At 37.8% G+C, this 20,659-nt stretch overlaps 1 protein-coding gene across 1 annotated transcript in view; it reads left to right on the top strand.

Moving 5' to 3' along the window:
* Positions 1 to 20,659, top strand: part of LOC150088177 (ciliogenesis and planar polarity effector 2-like) — a 175,882-nt gene that overhangs the window by 52,742 nt on the left and 102,481 nt on the right. Inside the window, exon 4 of the mRNA XM_090370602.1 lies at positions 1,598 to 1,737. Coding sequence (XP_090226728.1) covers positions 1,598 to 1,737 — 140 coding nt within the window. The remainder of the gene's footprint in view (positions 1 to 1,597; positions 1,738 to 20,659) is intronic.

Raw genomic sequence — 20,659 nt, 5'->3', positions numbered from 1 at the left:
TGAGTACTGCATACAGGTTTGGAGGTCTCATTTTAGGAAGGATGTAGTGCTGCTGGAGCAGGTTCAGAGAAGGACAGTGAGATTGGTGAGGGGAAACAAAGGGGTGCTCTTACCATGAAAGGCTTCAGTTCTGCAAATTGCATCATATAGAAACTGGGTAGATGGAAGATGATCTTCTTGAGGTGTTTAAGGCTTTGAATGGATTGAGCAAGCTCAGTGCTGATGGGATTCTTCCTCTTGCTCAGACTATGCACATGAGGGGGCATAAATTCAAATGGAGAAAGAATGGTTGCAGAAGTTTGCCTTTAGCCTGCAGGTGGTTGATTGCTGGAATAAACTTTCATCTGATGTGATGTTTTGTAAGTGGATAGCTTGAATAAATTCAAGGATGAACTAGACAAACTGTTGTAGGGGATGGATAGGCAAAATGGAATTTTTTTTTTTTTTGGCTGATGCTTCTGTAACCTTACACTAATACTAATTGTACAGTTCAGTATAAAGTTATATGAGCAGCGCAGACAATTTTCTGGGACAGCTCATGGCATTCTGTCAATGATATTCAGGATTTTTTTCAAGCAGGGACATGTAGATGGTTATCCCATTTTATAATACAACAGTTAGTCCATGTCTTGAGTACTTCATACCTGTGTGGAAGTATGATTCTAGTAAGAATGTTGATCTGTAGAAATGAGTGCAGCATAGTAAGATTAGTCAGGGACACGAGTGATTGTATACATCTGATTGTATCCCTGTTTTCATTACTAAGAAAGGTTTGAGTTTTGTAAATTTCTGCATTTAGAAGCTCTAGTACCTGTGAGTGGACCTGACTGAAGTCTTTAATGCTTTAAAGTCTATGAGAAAACTAAATGTTGATGGCATCCTTACTCTTTCTTGGATGGCACACAGGGAACATAAATTTAAATTTAATAAATTTAAATTAAATCATGCCTTCAGGATAGATGTGTGGAAATTTGCTTTCATCCAGAGGATAACTGATTGTTGGAGTAAGCTTCCTCAAGGTGTTGTGTAAATGGGTTATTTCAATGAAATTAAAGGAGTGTAAAAATTATTAGATGAAATAATATTTTTAATTTATTTTTTATGGCTAATATTTTTTAAGCTTACTTCCTTGCATTATTTTCCCTATATGAATAATAATGCTAAAACTGAAGACAGTAGTGAAGGAATGCCAGAATTCACTGTATACAATTCATAAATTAAAATATCTAATAGATAATTAAGTTTTTTATTTTTAATTTGTTAGAATACAGTACTGTGGTATATATATGTTAGAGGGTTAATGTTACTTATTAACAAGTATTACTTTTACTAACTTACCAATAAATCTGAAGTTTTGCATAGTTGAAATTCACATTACCTGAACATTCTTATAAGAGTCAGTTTCATGGTGTACTGCTTGTAAAATTTTCTGACACTGGTTGAACTGATAGCAAATGACTATATATACAATTAAAAGTTTGTATTAATTATATATGTAACATGTAATTATCATGTGGAAAATATGGTAATTACACATTTATACATTGCGCTTTTTTATTTATGCTACTTATCCTTTATCTCACATTTGTCATTTCAGGGTTGTCCTGATCAAGTTGATGCTGTGCTATTACTCTTTTCATACAAAGAGAAAGAAAATTTCAACTCGCTTCCCGGGTTGATGGAATATTATGATAAATCTGTCATTAGCAAACCTTGTTTTATTGTTGTTGGGACTGGGTAAGAGAACATAATAGAATGTTACTGGTTTTTTTTTTTTTTTTTTTTCGTAGTTACTATGACTAGTTTGAACTAAAGGAAAATTTTTAAATAGTTGCTATTATTTTAAATCATGACACAAAGCTTCAAAGTAAGCCTCTGACATCGGGTTGTGTTCCTAATCTTTTTCTGAGTCCTCCATGGCAATATAGAAAATTTACAGCCCATCCTCAATTTCTTGTGGTGAACCTCTTTTTTTCCCAGTGTCATCTTGAAAGACACTGGGAAAAAGGTTAGGAACAAGATCTAATGCAGGGGTCAGTAACCTTTGTCCTTGTGAGTGTGCCATTTTTGTTTATTACAAATATAAAAATCTTAATGCATGCAACTTCGACTGGTGTATCCAAAATAATTGAAGAAGCACCTAGTTTTAAGGCTTTTAAGTTTCTGATATTCACATAGTGCTGCATTAGCATTACTATTATTCTGGTAGAACAGTTCTACTAAAAGAGCACGTTCCTTTTTTGTAAGAGCCATAATGGTTATTGATGGCGGTGTTGGCTTTTTTGCTTTTATCCAACAGGATGTCATTTGTGTAAGCAGCATGTCTTGAAGTAAATGACAACTTTTACATATGTGCAGTGCCATATTTCTCCTGGTGGCAGAAATTTGAACTAAATTTTTTTCTTCTACAAATCACTTCCCTATACCCTAAATGACATATACCCACCAATTTTCCCAGTGCTAACTCTTAACTGTTTTGACACTAGGGTCTCCTCAATACGGAAACTTATTTTATTATCACCTGGTACATAAATAAATTAAATGTGTATATTATCTTTTGTATATATGTAACATACTTCACTTGTGCGTTTTCCATAGATTTATCTAGGTATGTCTCTTAATATAATTCCCTTACTATAATCTTTCCCATAAAATAATAATATAATATATATACATAAATAAATATGTACATATATGCATAAATAAATTCAAATTACAGAGGAAGAGGTTTATTATTATTATCAGCCATATGGTGCAAGGAAGTCTGAAGATTATGCTGCACCAGCCAAAAAAAATTTCTTTCTGAGTTACCCTGAGAGAGAGAGAGAGAGAGAGAGAGAGAGAGAGAATCACCAAGAAAGAGAAGAATGATGATATCCAGCTCAGGACCCTGGGTGTGCCAAGCCTACACTCACCAGATGTGAGCCCCTGGGGTTAGACTGGATTGCAGGAAGTTTTCTTTCAGTGAGTGAGTTGCTGATTATTGAAATAAGTTGCGTCCATGGGCAGTCAAGACTTTGATAGCTTGGGGAAATTCAAAGATCAGTATTGGTCAGATTTAAAGGATAGGTATCTACATGAAGAGGGAGTCAATTAGATGCTTTGCTTTATTTTATATTTTATTTATTGCTATTATTATTATTATTAAATTTCATATGATAACAAATAAAACATTGTATTGTATTATTATTGTAATTTATTATTATCTCTTTCTTCTCCTTATATTTATATATATATATTATTTTTTTATTCCGCCTCCTTGATGAGTACTGGTACCAGGTGCATGGTTGTTATGTCCAGTTATCATTATTGGCCACAATCCTCAAAACCTGATTATCCTACAGGTGGTCAGGATTGTGGCATTCTAGAATTCCTTCTAAGTGTTCACAGTTGTATCTTTCTAGAGTTCCTTGTAGGTGTTCTCTTGAAGGCCTATTGCAGCTAAGTTCTTATGTAGGCTTTTTGGCACCGTGCTGGTGGTTGATACAATGATCAGGATGGTTGTTACTTGTTCCAGATGCCACACCTCTTTGACTACCTGTCAAAGAGGTGTGGCATCTGGTATATTATCCTGGTACTTCTGATATATTATCCTGGCAACCTGGTTGTGCCTATAAATATTCTCTATCTTGGATGGTGTCGTGGATAGCATGAATGTGTCAGTCTTGAGCCGTATCCTGTTGGTGAGCGATGCAGGACACTTCTCCCCAAAACTGTAGGAACGAATTTCTTACAAAAGTTCCTTCATACAGTTTCTATGTATTAAAGCCTCTCCTTCCCCTCCCCCAATTCTCCCCAGGATTATATGCCACCTTTCAGGACATGGCCCTTTCAATCATAAACCAACCAGCTTATGCTTAGCCAATAACCCACTTTGTCACTGCGATTTTCCCCTAAAGACTAGGAGTATATCATGTATAACTGCCCAATCTATGAGGACTACAGATTAACCATAAATGATATTCCAGTTAACTTGAGCATCTTTGTTCTAAAGGAAAACTTACTATGCCTTCACAACCTTTGCTCAAGCAGTTTTTAAGTGATAAAGAACAACAAACAGAAACAGAATATTTACTGCAGAGTCAACCTAAGTAGACACATTGCCCAACTAGTGCTACCAGCTCTACAGACATTTCTTTTGATCTACAATGACACTGGACTACTCCAATGTGGGATTTTTCTGCCATAAGACAATATACCTTATAGCGATCTTGTAGGTAACTCTTTTCCCTATGACCTTTTTTTTTCCACCTTGGCCAGGAGTAAACATCCTTCTCTGTTGTTCACCCGCTTTTTTCCCCCTCATTCTGCCTCACCTTTCTTTTGGTGGGTGCCTCCCTAGAAACTTCCAAGGTTGGCCTAGCCAGGGTATCTTGGACTCCCTAGATTGGACATAAACCATCAACTACGCACACACATATTCTGACCTGTATAGGGAACTGTATTGTAACACAAGTGTAAGTATGGCAGAATTGTAGAAAACCATTGGTGCTGCTTGACTGTAAACACTACGCTACACTATGGTGAGCCTCCTTATCAATGTAGTATTTAGCATTAGCAGTGGCAAATGATGAAAGAAAGCAAGCTTATACAGCATCAGCCAAAAAGAAAAGAAAAAAGGATCTCCCATTTCACTTATACATTCCCCCAAATAGTTTGTCTAGTTCTTCCTTCAATTTATTTAAACTGTCAACTTCCACAATTACAGGTTGAAGTTTGTTCCAGCAGTCAACCACCCATTGGCTAAAGGCAAACTTCCGTACATCTATTCTGCAACAATCATCCTTCCTTAACTTTAATTTGTGCTCCCTTATGTGTGTGGTCTTAGCAAGATAAGGCATCCTGTCAGCACTGAACTTGCTCAATCCATTCAAAACTTTAAACACCTCAATCAGGTCACCTCACAGGTGCCTAGTCTCCAGATGTGCTGCAATTTGCAGAAAAGGTTTTTTTTTTTTTTTGTGTAAGAGCACCCCTTTGTTCCACTCACGAATCTTATTGCCATTCTCTCTACTCTTTCCAGCAGCTCCATATCCTTCTTAAAATGAGACCTCCAGACCAGTATGCAGTATCTGCAATAAGGCCTCTAAGGTTGGGATTATTCATACCACAAATTTAAACAGATATGCCAACCGTTTAAAACTTATTTAATAAAAAAATAAAATAATACAAAAGACTAAAATAATATTTACAAAAATTTATTATTTACAAAAAACTAGTTTGAAACTAAAATAAAATAAGTAAATAAGTTAAAATACATTAAAATATAAATTTAAAAGCGATAAAAACACTATTGAAGCTATCGGAGGTGTCTGCCTCCTTCCTCAGCAATAATGAAACTTAAGCAACACATCCTTAAATACCAGGTTCATGGCACACGTGGATGACCAGGCACATACTCGGTATTCTTTTTATGTGTACCAGAACCGAAAGTGGTCTGGGGGCGTGGAAAACTAAAACATTTATCTCTGGAAAAAACCACCACCTCAAAAAGGGGGTGAAGCCTAACTCCCCTGTCTCTGTTCATGCTATTGTTGCCAGAGGATCCAATCCACAAACTTTCCAGCCACTTGCGGTCCCAGAATCTATGCGCCCGGTCAAGGATGACAGTGTTGTCGGGGGAGATCTGGCATTGTTTTTCCCAATAGTGCTTGAGCAATGGCGGATTTATTGAGCTCTGTGGTCCGTATCGCTCTTGAATGTTCCTCCAGATGGTCCTTAAGACGCCATCCTGTCTCCCCCACATAACATTCCCCACAATCCGGGCATGTGATTTCATATACGACCCCACTACTAGAATCTCTAGTAATGGGGTCTTTGACCTGTGACACTACTGTGTGCAACCTCCGACCTGGGAGCTGCACACAGCGTGTCTGAAAGTCGCGAAGCATCCTCGCAATGCGATCTGACAGCCCCGGATAGTAAGAACATACACTGTGGTAAGCGGTACAGGTGGAACTACCCGATTGGGCTCTTCCTCTCTATTGTATTTATACCCCCAGAGGGTCATTGATAAATCTGGGACCGCAAGTGGCTGGAAAGTTTGTGGATTGGATCCTCTGGCAACAATAGCATGAACAGAGACAGGGGAGTTAGGCTTCACCCCCCTTTTTGAGGCGGTGGTTTTTTCCAGAGATAAACATTTTAGTTTTCCACGCCCCCCAGACCACTTCCGGTTCTGGTACACATAAAAGGAATACCGAGTATGTGCCTGGTCATCCACGTGTGCCATGAACCTGGTATTTAGGATGTGTCGCTTAAGTTTCATTATTGCTGAGGAAGGAGGCAGACACCTCCGAAAGCTTCAATAGTGTTTTTATCGCTTTTAAATTTATATTTTAATGTATTTTAACTTATTTACTTATTTTATTTATTTATTATTTTTTTTTTTTTCAAACTAGTTTTTTGTAAATAATAAATTTTTGTAAATATTATTTTACAGTCTTTTGTTTTATTTTATTATTAAATCAGTTTTAAATGGTTGGCGTATCTGTTTAAATTTGCAGTATGCAGTACTCAAGATGTGGACTGACCATTGCCATATGCAGTTTAGCTGTTGGATCTACAGGAATTTTGTTAGTAGGAATAATTGCCTCCTTATCCATACTAGCAAAATTTCTGTATAACATTGACAAAACTCAATCAGCTGTCTTGGCAGCTTGTTTGCATTGCTCAGAACTTCACATCTGACTGCACAGTTGCCCCCAGGTCTTTTTCATTTTCTACTACACTGAATGTAGTCCACACAGTTGGTAAGTTAATCTGGGATTACTGATAACCATATGCAGTTCATTGCATTTGTCGGTGTTAAAACTCAATTGCCATTCCTTAACCCATCTGCCTAACTTTCCTAGACCTCATTGCAGTAGCATACCGTCATTACTGTTATTAACCACCCTCACAACCATTGTATCACATGCAAATTAACATTAAGCCTGATATGCTTTCATCATTATCTTCGGAAAATAGAAAACAACAATGGGCCCTGGGAGACTCCACTAATAACATTATTCCACGAATAACAATGGAGTTCCCCAGGGCCAGAGTGTTCCGTGGTCTATTTGATTACTAGTGTTCGGCAGAACACAGTTTGGTAAACACTGATATTTTTAATCTTTAGTAATATTTTTAATCTTATAATCGGAATCAGCAAACTGGTATAGGTGATACAAAGCCCAACAGGTAAGCATCTGGTTAAGTGAAAAGGTTTTTACTTACAGTCAGTTGTCCTCTGGAGATCTGTCAGAAAAAAGGGGGGTTAGACCCGCTCTCTGTTTGTTTTATTGACTGATCGGTTTTTAGCATGCAGATGCGCCTATTGTTTTGTTATGGCGTGATGTTGATATTGCTGTGAGGCGATATATTTGCAAGTCATGAGAGGGTTGATTTTTACGTATGCCGGGGGAACTTCATATCTGCCTGCACAACCACCCCCAAGTCCTTTCATTCTCTACAACTGTCAGTGTAGTACCACAGAGTTGATACGTTGCTCTGGGGTTGCTGTTTCCCGTATGTAGTACTTTACATTTGTCAATGTTAAACTTCATTTGCCACCTCTCAGCCCATCTGCTCAACCTTTCCAGATCCTGTTGCAGCAGCATAGTGTCAGTAGTGTCCTTGACAAACCCGCCAACCTTCGTATCGTCTACAAACTTGGACATTAAGCTTGATATACCATCATAAATATCATTTATAAATACAGAAAACAATGGACGCAACACTGAACCCTGAGGGACTCCACTGATAACATTAGTCCACGATGAGCAGTGTCCATTGATTACCACTCTCTGTCTTCTCCCCCTCAACCATCCCTTTATCCATAGCAACAATTTGCCTCCAATGCCACACTGCTCCAATTTGTGCAGCAGTCTTCCATGTGCAACAGTATCAAAAGCCTTTCTAAGATCCAAGTATATAATATCAAAGTTATTCCCTGCATCCAGTTCTTTTGTGACTGCATCATAGTATCCAATCAAATTGGTCAGGCAAGACTTCCCCTTAACAAAACCATGCTGTGTCCGAGCTATAACTGAAGTCTTGTCTAGATGATCGTGCAGTGCTTCTTTAACCAGTGCCTCCGTTAATTTTCCTGGAACAGAAGTTAAACTCACAGGTCTATAATTACTTGTGTCAGCCTTTGATCCTCCTTTGTGAATTGGGGTCACATTTGCACATCTCCAGTCTGTGGGTACGCCCCCTGAGTCCAAGGAAGCTCTCATAATTATGGCTAAGGGTTTCCTTACTTCCTTTGCTGCCTCCTTTAATATAACTGGATAGATCCCATCCACCCCAGGTGCCTTTCTTGTCTTTATCTTAAACAATTTCTCTCCACTTTACTCTCAGTTATTACAAGATTCTCTAGCTTACTGCCAGAGTTGAATACACCTCTGGCATTCCCCTCGCTGAATAACTCCTCGTGTGTGAATGTCGATGCAAAATATTCATTTAGTTTGTTATCTATCTGAGCAGGATCATCAACAGTTGACCCATCGATATCAAGTGGACCAATCTGATTCATCCTCTTCCTTCTAGAGTTTACATAAGTAAAGAACTCTTTGCTGTTTTTCTTTGCATCCCTTGCCAAGGATTTCTCGTAATCTGCCTTCGCCTGCCTAAACTCCTTTGTAACTTGGTTACAGATCAACTTGTATCTATCATAGGCTTCTGTGTCGTTTGTTAATTTGTATGTATCCCATGCATTTTTCTTCTCTGCCATATGTCTCATTAGTTCATCTAACATCCATTTAGGCCTAAACCTTGGACAATATTTCTTAGTTGGTATGTAAAGCCTAGTAGCATTCCAAGATAAGTTCTTTGAATGCTTCTCATTTTGAATTTGCTGTTGGTAACATCATCAGTTGGTCCCACTGTATAGAATTTAAATACTGTCTCAGTCCATCGTAGTCGCCTTTACGAAAGCAATAACTCTTCCCTTTACCCCTAATGGTAGTTATCTCTTTGAGTAAATCCCACTTCAGCACACTGTGATCACTTCCACCTAGTGGTTCATTTATCTGCAGATTCTTAATGCATGAAGAATCACTACTGATAATCAAATTAAGAGTATTACTCCCTCTAGTTGCCTCCCGAACATGCTGATGTAGAAAACAATCATCCAATAAATCCACAAAAACCATGCTAATGTGTGAGTGATCAGCCCCCAAATTCCAGTCAATATCTTGGAAATTAAAATCCCCCATTATAAGACTTTGATTTACTGGCCCACTCTATTTCCCTGTACAGTTTCTTATTATACTCATCAGAGTCATTAGGCCTATAGCACACTCCTACTCAATTTTGATCTCCCAATGCTTATGTCACACCAAACTGACTCGACACTGCACTGTCCAGTGATGTCGACTGGCTTCACTTCCTTGGATTTTATGTGTTTCTTAACTAATAGCATAAGCCCTCCTCCCTTGCTATCCTGTCTATCCTTTCTGTAGACGTTATACTCCCCAAATTCCAGTTCTGCATTCCTTATATCTGTGTGACACCACGTCTCTGATATCCCAACAATATCTGCCTTTGATGTTTTGAGCAATACCTCAAATTCATCAAATTTATTTACTAAACTCCTAGCATTGGTGTACACACAAGTATACATGCACGTGTTTCTATTCTTAGCTACCCTAACACAACCCATGTGTTTACTTGTACCGCAATGACTCCCAGCAGTCTTTGAAATATCCTGCATCTTGTTTTTCAGGCTTCTGTTCATTCCAATATAAGCATGCAAGAATCTCTTTCACCTCTGCCAGTGGCTACTGTTAATCTATTAGTCTTTGTCTCCCCCAAGCTAGCAGTTTTCTGACCCACCTAACACTGCCTTGATAGCACCAGCAAATATTCTTGCACCCTTTCTATTTAAGTGTATCCCATCCCTGTAGAAGCAGTCTCTCCTGTTAACAAGTACAGTCCAGGCTGAAAAAAATTCTACACCTTGAGCCTTGCACAGTCTTTCCAGGGCTGAATTGATCGACAAGGCTCTCATCATATACTCCCTCTTATCGTGTCTGGGCAGAATTGCAGACACTTTCAAATTCAACCCTAATTCACGGCTTTTTTTCAACAGTGACCTGTACTTGCTAAGTAATTCTGCTGGTCTCCTACTCTTGATATCATTTGTGCCAATGTGTACAACTATATCACCTTTTGTGCCCTTAAAAGATGATATCCGCCCTACGTCATCGACCTTTGCCTCTGGCAGACATACCGTGGTCCTGTTCCACCTATCCTTTTTACAAAGCATGTTCCCCGTTTCCCTGACAATAGAGTCACCAACAACTACTAGTTCCTGTGGGACCAGTGCATTCTGTCTTGGGGGTTGCTGCTGCGTTGCGTGATGACCAAGTGAAGCTCTGGCATTGATGTGGGTAGCTGAGAGCTTGATGAGCCTCTCAGTTTAGTTCCTTCGAAGGTTAATTGAAAATGTAGGCCCCCCCCGTATACTACTAAAGTTACGGTGTAACTTTAGTAGTATTCCTAACTATGGCTGCAGAGAATACTACTAAAGTTATTAATAAGACAAATCGACAATACTTAAAAATAAGGTATTACGGTGTAACCACAAGGAACCGGGGCCTTCATTTTCAATTAACTTAATAACATTGTAAAATTGGAATAAACATGAACAACTATACAGATAAAAGTAACATACTGTACGGGTATCACAGCATAAAGTGCACCCTGGGAATAGACATGACCACACAGGAACCGATATTTCCTGAAAACGGTCATATAGCATTCAATGCCGTCACACCACAAGTGAATAACACAAAACCTAGCAGATCCAAACACCATAACCTCCCATACAAAGAAAGTTACGGAGAAATCCTTCTACACCAGAATAAACTAAAATTCAAAAAATGTAACAGTAAACTTTGCAAAACATGTCTGCAAATGCATAACGTACACCAACAAAACAATGATAGCACACCAACATTCTGCCACACAAAAAATATCATCTACTTAATTACTTGTAAAACATGCGGAATACAATACAATACATAGGACAAACTAGCACAGAACTGCACATAAGAATAAACCTACACCGATCACAAATAAATAAATATGGAGAAAACCCCACAAAAGGCAATAACGCCAACACCACAGACAAATACACCAACAAAATAGAATACAAACACTTGCAAAAGCACAAATTCCCCAATATAACTATTGTAATCCTAGCTATAATAGAAAATACCACCAAAAGAGAAAACATGGAGGACCTGCTTATAATAATGTACAAATCTCTATACCCAGACTTAATAACAGATTCAATGGCAGAAACTTCACATACACCAACCCCGACCAATGTACATACACTATCTTTCCCAGGTATTACACCTGGGAAACAGTAATCCCAAAATAACTTATTCACTTGGTGGAGTTCAACTAAAGCCAGTACTGGAGGAAAGGGACTTGGGTGTTACGATACGGTCAGACATGAAATTCTCTGAGCATTGTAAACAGGTTGCAAGGAAGGCCCATGGTGTCCTATCAATGATCTATCGAACTTTTGCAAGTAGAGATAGGGACGTGATAATCCCATTATATAAGGCTTATGTTAGACCACACTTGGAATACTGTGTTCAAGTATGGAGACCGCACCTAAAGAAAGACATCGAGCTTCTTGAAAGGGTGCAAAGAAGGGTAACTCGCCTGGTGAGATCGGCAAAAGGGCATCCTTATGAAGAAAGACTTCGAATATGTGGGTTGCAGAGTTTGGAAACTAGACACCTTAGAGGAGATTTGATTGAGGTGTTTAAGGCTCTGAGAGGCATCAGTAAAATGAATGAGGACAAAATTTTCAAGATTATAAATGATGCTAGAACTAGGGGACATAAATTCAAGTTACGGGGGGAAATGTTTAGATTGGATTGCAGGAAGTTCTATTTTAGCCAGCGAGTTATAAATTACTGGAATAAGTTGCCTTCATGGGTGGTAGAGGCCGACAGTTTGGGGAAATTCAAAGGTCATCTGGATAGTACTTTCGGGTAAGGGAAGCACATAGGATGATAGGTTTAATTTCCTTTTTATTTATTTTTTATTTTATTAATTATTATTATTTAGTTATTTATTTTTTTTTTTTTTTTTTGTTTTTATCATTGTTTTGTTCGGATTTATATTTTTTTTTTTTTTTTTTTTTTTTGGCTGGTGCAGCATAAGCCATAGGCTTTCTTGCACCATGCGGCCGTTACTAATACTAATCTTTCAGCTCAACAAAAACGGATTAAAACATAATAGAATTAGACAAGAAAACAACGAAGATAATAAATACAAAACACAAAACCTAAACGACTTCGAAAAACTCATCACAGAATGGGATAAGGACCCCATCAATGTTAAAAACATCCACAACACCCTATTTACACTTAAAATTAGTAAACTAAAAGCGCTAAACAGAATTCACCAAAAACTCAATATTCAGAACATACACTTCAACTATACCCTAGAAGATGTATTCAAATTCAGAATCGGCACTGATTACCAGACAGAACAAAGAAAGAATACTGCACAATCAAATTCATCACAGGCGACCATAGCATTATAGAGGATCACACACTAAAAGAGATCATGGAAAGAGGAACCAAATTCAGACCCAATAGCCCAACCAATTTAATAAGCACATGAAAATCCATATACGAAGATCTACTCCAATTCGCATTCAAAACTGCATACAAATTTAACACACCTATAGAGGCATTCCAAATATGGATAAGCAATACTACAGAAAAAATCACCCCACAGACCTTAGCATTGAACGCCAACCCAAACAGCAACCAACAAGCTTTTTACCTTGACAGCCAGATCACTATCAACAAAGACATTACTGACACTAAACATTATGACAAAAGAGACTACTTCAACTTCCCAGCCATAAAGCTCATCCACTGTGTTTAGCAACATTGCTAAACACATACAAGGAAACACAATTAGGAACCAAACAACCAGCAATAATACAGAAAATACAATGGAAGCAATTAAAAAACTACTAAAAACCCTCACCAAAAACAATATACCCAACAATTACAGCAAACACCACATTAAAGTGACCATACATATGAACAGCAAAAATCAACCGAACATCTGCCCATACAAAATTATTGAAAACACCATAAAACAGCTATAAACCATCAATAGTCTAAATTAAAAATGCAGGATAAATACCACCTAAATTGAGATTTATTACGCTCAGATAAATACCACCCAGATTTATTATGCTCAGAAGAGGCTCGTCTTCTGACCGCACTGTAATCCGTCATCCTATGCTAACCCACCCATCCAAAAATTAGAAACTAGGAAAGACAAAATGGAAAAATAGCATCATACAAAGAACATATTTAAGCTAAACAGCACAAGGTATACATTCACTTAGTACACAAGGAGACACAAGGTATACATTCACTTAGTAGGAGGCTGTATATATGTAAATACAGCCTCCTACTAAGTGGGAGGCTGTATATATGTAAATAGCTATCCCCAGGACAACACCGGCGGCTGTTATGCCTTAGAAAAGCTATACCGGCCCAGTCCAAGGGATAGCAGTAACAAATTCATGTAAATAACAATAGCAAATTCATGTAAATAACTAATTAACGAAAATAATGTAAATGAACAACATCCATCATAAATTCATCCTTTTCTAATACAGCGGACTTGTATATACATATCATTTCAACTCGGAAGAATCCCCCCCCCCCGGCATATGTAAAAATCAACCCTCTTATGACTTGCAAATATATCACCTCACAGCAATATCGACATCACGCCATAACAAAACGATAGGCGCGTCTGCGCACTAAAAACCGATCAGTCAATAAAACAAACAGAGAGCGGGTCTAACCCCCCTTTTTTTCCGACAGACCTCCACAGGACAACTGACTGTAAGTAAAAACCTTTTCACTTAACCAGATACTTACCCATTGGGCTTTGCACCTATACCAGTTTGCTGATTCCGATTATAAGATTAAAAATATTTCTAAAAATTAAGTTATCTAATTATAAGTTATCAATTGAATAAAGTTGTCTAAAATCATTTAATTAAGTACAAAAATATTAAGTACAAAAATAAACTATGAAGGCAAAACTGATAAAGGGATAACAGAAATGGATAGGTATGAGACATTCTTTTAAACTGGCTATCGATCCGCTCAAGCCCAGATGAAGTAATGGATAGATGACCAGGTAAAAGAATGTTAGTTGACATTGATTTGATGTTTGTTTAATTGTTTGTTTGAAATATATATATAATACTAACTTCATTTATTATTATTACCACCTCAATGTACAGACCCCCAGGAAGAAGTTAGACTACACTAACTGGTTTTCCTGTTCCCTATACACCTAAATACCAAAAAATAGATTAAATCGACCAAATCGAAGCAATTTGTTCAATTAACCTATATATATGGCTATTAAACTTGAAATTTAATAGGCTCATTCTGAATCTTTGTCAATTTATGTTGAATACTATTAGTGCAACCCTATAGTAGTTTATATCCAAAAGTAAAAGCATCCATTGATCTTAGATAACAAGTGGATTCCCCATACCCTCATGCTATTCACATTTTTATTTTCAATATCTGCATCTACAATGGACTCCATAACCCATGTAAAGCTTATTTTTAAGCAATTCAAAGTTATAGAAGAATAGTCATTTTTATCCTATTTGCAAAATCTGTTGAATTTTGACCCATGTAAATCCTTTTCCCCCCTCCTTTCTGTTTGTTTTTAGCTGATGAAATAATACGACTTAATTTTTCAGCTGACTGCTATTCTGCTATGCCAAATATCACTTCACCCAGGTTGTCAGAACATTTATTGATGTGGAAAGATTGATATTTGTTTAAAATTATAGTAAATCTATTGTATCTCTATAGCCAGTGATGAGCTGCAGTCAGTTCACACTAGTTTGTGCGAACCAGTTGTTAAAAATTTTTACGCAAACAAATGTAACATGATCTCGAAACTGAATAATCTTGACCTTATTAAATGGTGTAGAAAATAATACGGTGTACATAATAAACTTCAAATGCAAAGGAATGGAATTTCTAGTAATTAAAGAACAGTTTTTCTTCTTCTGATTTGAGGATATTACATATCCCTTAAATAAGAACTTTTTAGCATTAGCATTAGTAGAGGCATATGATGCAAGAAAGCACGCTTATTCAGCATCAGCCAAAAAAAAAAAAAAAAAACCCACTCCCATTTCACCCCTCCGTTCTTTCGAAATACCTTTCCAGTTGAGCCTTAAATTTGTTTAGGCTATCAACTTCAACAACAAGTGATGGAAGTCGGTTCCACCAACCAACCACCCGCTGGCCAAAGGCAAATTTCCGCACATCTATCCGACATCCGTCCTTCCTCAATTTGAATTTATGCCCTCTGAGGTGATTATTCTGAGCAAGATGAAGAATTCCATTGGCATTGAGCATGCTCAAACCATTCAAAGCCTTATACACCTCTATCAGATCACCTTGCCGGTGCCTAGTCTCCAGACTCTGTAATTTGCAAAACTTAAGCCTTTCTTCGTAAGAGCAACCCTTTGTTCCATTCACTAATCTTGTTGCCCTTCTCTGTACCCTTTCCAGCAGCTCTACATCCTTCTTGAAATGAGGCCTTCAGACCTGTATACAGTACTCAAGATGTGGCCTAACCATTGCCTTATACAACGGAATAATCACCTCTTTATCCCTGCTAAAAAAATTCCTGTATATCATTGACAAGATACCATGAGCTACTCTTGCAGCTCGTCTGCACTGCTCAGAGAACTTCATATCTGCCTGCACAATTACCCCCAGGTCCTTTTCATTCTCCACCACTGTCAGTGTAGTACCGCAGAGTTGATACGTTGCTCTGGGGTTACTGTTTCCCATATGTAGTACTTTACATTTGTCAATGTTAAACTTCATTTGCCACCTCTCAGCCCATCTGTTCAACCTTTCCAGATCCTGTTGCAGCAGCATAGTGTCAGTAGTGTCCTTAACAACCCTGCCAACCTTTGTATCATCTGCAAACTTGGACATTAAACTTGATATCCCATCATCAATATCATTCATAAACACCGAAAACAACAACGAACCCAACACTGAACCATGAGGAACTCCACTAATAACATTAGTCCACGTTGAGCAGTGTCCATTGATTACCGCTCTCTGTCTTCTGCCACTCAACCATCCCCTTATCCATAGCAGCAATTTGCCTCCAATGCCACACTGCTCCAATTTGTGCAGCAGTCTTCCATGTGCAACAGTATCAAAAGCCTTTCTAAGATCCAAATATATAATATCAAAGTTATTCCCTGCATCCAGTTCTTTTGTGACTACATCATAGTATCCAATCAAATTGGTCAGGCAAGACCTGCCCTTAACAAAACCATGCTGCGTCTGAGCTATAACTGAATTCTTGTCTAGATGATCCTGCAGTGCTTCTTTAACCAGTGCCTCCATTAACTTACCTGGAACAGAAGTTAAACTAACAGGTCTATAATTACTTGTGTCAGCCTTTGATCCTCCTTTGTGAATTGGGGTTACATTTGCACATCTCCAGTCTATAGGTACCTCCCCTGAGTCCAAAGAAGCTCTCATAATTATGGCTAGGGGTTTGCTTACTTCCTTTGCTGCCTCCTTTAATATAACTGGATAGATCCCATCCACCCCAGGTGCCTTTTTTATGTTTATCCTCAACAATCTCTCCTCCACTTTCCTCTCAGTTATTACAAAATCATCCAGCTCACTGCCAATGTTTACTTTACCTACATCATTCTCCTTCCTGAATAACTCCTCATGCGTGAATGTAGATGCAAAATACTCGTTTAGATTGTTAGCCACCTGAGCAGGATCCTCAACTGTTGAACCATCAATAGCCAGTGGACCAATCTGATTCATCCCTTTCCTTCTCGAGTTTAAATATGTAAAGAACTCTTTTCTGTTTTTCTTTGCATCCTTTGCCAAGCATTTTTTGTAGTCTGCCTTTGCCTGCGTAATCTCCTTTGTGACTTGGTTACAGACCAACTTATATCTATCATAGGCTTCCATGTCACCCATTAATTTGTATGTATCCCATGCATTTTTCTTCTCTGCCACATGCCTCATTAGTTCATCTGACAACCATTTAGGCCTAAACCTTGAACAATATTTCTTAGTTGGTATGTAAAGCCTGGTAGCCTCCAAGATTAGTTCCTTGAATGTTTCCCATTTTGAGTTCGCTGTTGGTAACATCATCAGTTGGTCCCACTGTATAGAATTTAAATACTGTCTCAGACCATCATAGTCGCCTTTACGAAAACAAAAACCCTTCCCTTTACCTCTGATGGTAGTTACCTCCTTGAGTAAATCCCACTTCAACACACTGTGATCACTGCCACCTAGTGGTTCATTTATCTGCAGATTCTTAATGCATGAAGAATCACTACTGATAATCAGATCAAGAGTATTGCTCCCTCTTGTTGCCTCACGAACATGCTGATGTAGAAAACAATCATCCAATAAATCCACAAAAGCCTTGCTAGTGTGCGAGTGACCAACCCACAAATTCCAGTCAATATCTGGGAAATTAAAATCCCCCATTATAAGACTCTCTGATTTACTGGCCCACTCTATTTCCCTGTACAATATCTTATTATACTCATCAGAGTCATTAGGCCTATAGCACACTCCTACTCTCAATTTTGATTTCCCTATGCTTATGTCACACCAAACTGACTCGACACTGCCTTGTCCATCGATGTCGACTGGCTTCACTTCCTTGGACCTTATGTGTTTCTTAATTAATAGCATAACCCCTCCTCCCCTCCTGTCCTGTCTATCCTTTCTATACACATTGTATTCCCCAAATTCCAGTTCTGCATTACTTATATCTGTGTGACACCACGTCTCTGATATCCCAACAATATCTGCCTTTCCTTTGATGTTTTGAGCAATACCTCAAATTCATCAAATTTATTTACCAAACTCCTAGCATTGGTGTACACGCAGGTATACATGCACCTGTTTCTATTCTTAGCTACCCTAACACAACCCATGTGTTTACTTGTACCGCAATGACTCCCAGCAGTCTCTGAAATATCCTGCATCTTGTTTTTCAGGCTTCTGCTCATTTCAATAGAAGTAGTGCAAGAATCACTTCCACCTCTGCCAGTGGCTACTGTTAATCTATTAGTCCTTGTATCCCCCCCAACTAGCAGTTTTCCGACCCACCTAACACTGCCTTGACAGCATCAGCAAAAATTCTTGCACCCTTTCTATTTAAGTGTATCCCATCCCTGTAGAAGCAATCTCTCCTGTTAACAAGTACAGTCCAGGCTGAAAAAAATTCTACCCCTTGAGCCTTGCACAATCCCTCCAGGGCCGAATTGATCGACAAGGCTCTCATCATATACTCCCTCCTATCGTGTCTGGGCAGAATTGCAGACACTTTCAAATTCAACCCTAATTCACGACTTTTTTTCAACATTGACCTGTACTTGCTAATTAATTCCGCTGGTCTCCTACTCTTAATATCATTAGTGCCAACGTGTACAACTATATCACCTTTTGTGCCCTTAAAAGATGATATCCGCTCTACAACGTCATCAACCTTTGCCCCTGGCAGACATACCCTGGTCCTATTCCACCTATCCTTTTTACAAAGCATGTTCCCCGTTTCCCTGACAATAGAGTCACCAAGAACTACTAGTTCCTGTGGGACCAGCGCATTCTGCCTAGGGGGCTGCCTCTGTGTTGCCTGATGACCAAGTGCAAGCTCTGGTGTTGATGTGGGCAGCTGAGAGCTTGATGGGCCCCTCAATTTATTTCCTTCGAGGGCATCCACCCTGTCCTTCAAGCTCTCATAAAGGCCCATAACAACGCTGAGTTGTCGCCTGATTTCCTTGCACTCCTTACGTCGTGCACACACAAAGATATCCCCCTTGGCAGTATCATGTCCCGTACCCGACTGCTCCGCAAACATCAAGCAAACAGTGCATTTTAAAAGACTGTGATTCAGAGGGCAACTGCCCCCCTCAGTTCTCCCATGAACCACAGCACTCCCATTAGCTTGGGCCTTTTGCTTTGCTGCTCTGGTCAGAGTCATGATTCCGATTTAATTCAATAAAATTTCAAAACAAAAATTAAATCCTTAAGTTATATCCCAAAACAGTTATGTTATATATATATATTTTTTCGGTATCTAGTGTTTTCTACGAGTTCCCTTTATACAACTTCCGTATCACGTGTACCACTATAGTTATGTATTAATTATTTGTTACGATTAAGTCGTTATATATATATAGAGTTAAAAATACAATTTAATTGACAATAAAGTTTATCAAGATTAATAGATTTACTGATTAATTGACAATATTATATTATGCACTATACTACACTAAGCTTATGCTATCGTGTAAAAATGGCGGGAATTCTCGAACGGTACTTCTACGGACTCGTAAGTATTGATTAGCTTCCAAATCTTGCTATCTCAATTTAGAATAAACTAAGGATCCTGACTAGGTCTATAATCTACTTATAGAAGATAATTTGATATAACAATTGGTTAATAAATCGACTAAATTTGGTTAAAAAAAAAGACCTCTCGTTCAATTTGTGACACATGGATTTGATACCGTTACCGATACTAAGTAATATCTACAAAATCTCTGTCTAAGTTAAACTTTAAACTAAGTATCGTAACTAGGAATATAAAGCTACTCTAGAAAATAAGTTAATATGACAATTTAAACTAATAAATCAGAAAATAAATCAGGAAAAACTTCTCTGTTTCAAGAGCTTCAAAGAGCTACGGCCGCACAGGCTAACCTCGCCCCCAGACTTTTTTATAGGGAACCGGTTGTTAAGATTTTGGCAGCTGATTACTGTCTATAGCTTTTTGTTTTAAACATTCCAGAGTTATAAAAGATACATTGTTACCCTTCCCTCATATATAATTAACTAAATATTTCCCCATGTATTTTTCCTACCCCCACACATGCAGATTCTGTTTGCTTTTTTGCTTGGAAATAAGACAAAGGGATTATTATCCATCTAACTGCTTTTTTTAATTTTCATATATGACTTTCACTGAAGTTTTTCAGTTAGCACTCTATGTGAGAACAATACAAGAGTGGAATACTAGAATCTTAGTCACGCAATTGGATTTAATCCATAATAGAGCTTGTTGAAAATTTTTTTAGAGTTAATTTTGTCTATAATTGTCTTTGGGTCATGTGAGAGAAAAACAAAAATCATCACACCTTGATAATACAAGGTTAATAATTTATGATACCAAATTGCTATATTTGTATAGTATCATTAATTAATCATGTAATTGCTACAAGATATGTAAAGCATTACATTATTAAATTAGATTTTAAAAACACTGCATATTGGATATAAAAGAATAGTAATTTTTATTATTTTCATATGAAAATGAGCCTAATGTAAATTTATGGAAATATTTCTTTCCCTAGCATAAATTTTTGAAAATAATAATGGCTTGAAAAATTTAAGTACCAAATTCACCTTGTGGGTTAAATTTGAATAAGATGGTTAGTCTGTCAGTGGTCGCGCCCATAATTATTATACTGCTTGTTGTGTAGGGTTTTAAAATTGATCATTTTGATGATTATCCATTTCTAAACATTTATAGCAAAGACATGTTAGCATTTCTTAAGAATATT

This window comes from Mastigoproctus giganteus, chromosome 3 (assembly GCF_048544385.1).
Source record: "Mastigoproctus giganteus isolate SK-2022 chromosome 3, ASM4854438v1, whole genome shotgun sequence".
NCBI classification, from domain to species: domain Eukaryota; kingdom Metazoa; phylum Arthropoda; class Arachnida; order Uropygi; family Thelyphonidae; genus Mastigoproctus; species Mastigoproctus giganteus.
The sequence above is the reverse complement of the archived record's forward strand: the minus strand, read 5'-3'. Positions and strand labels throughout refer to the sequence as shown.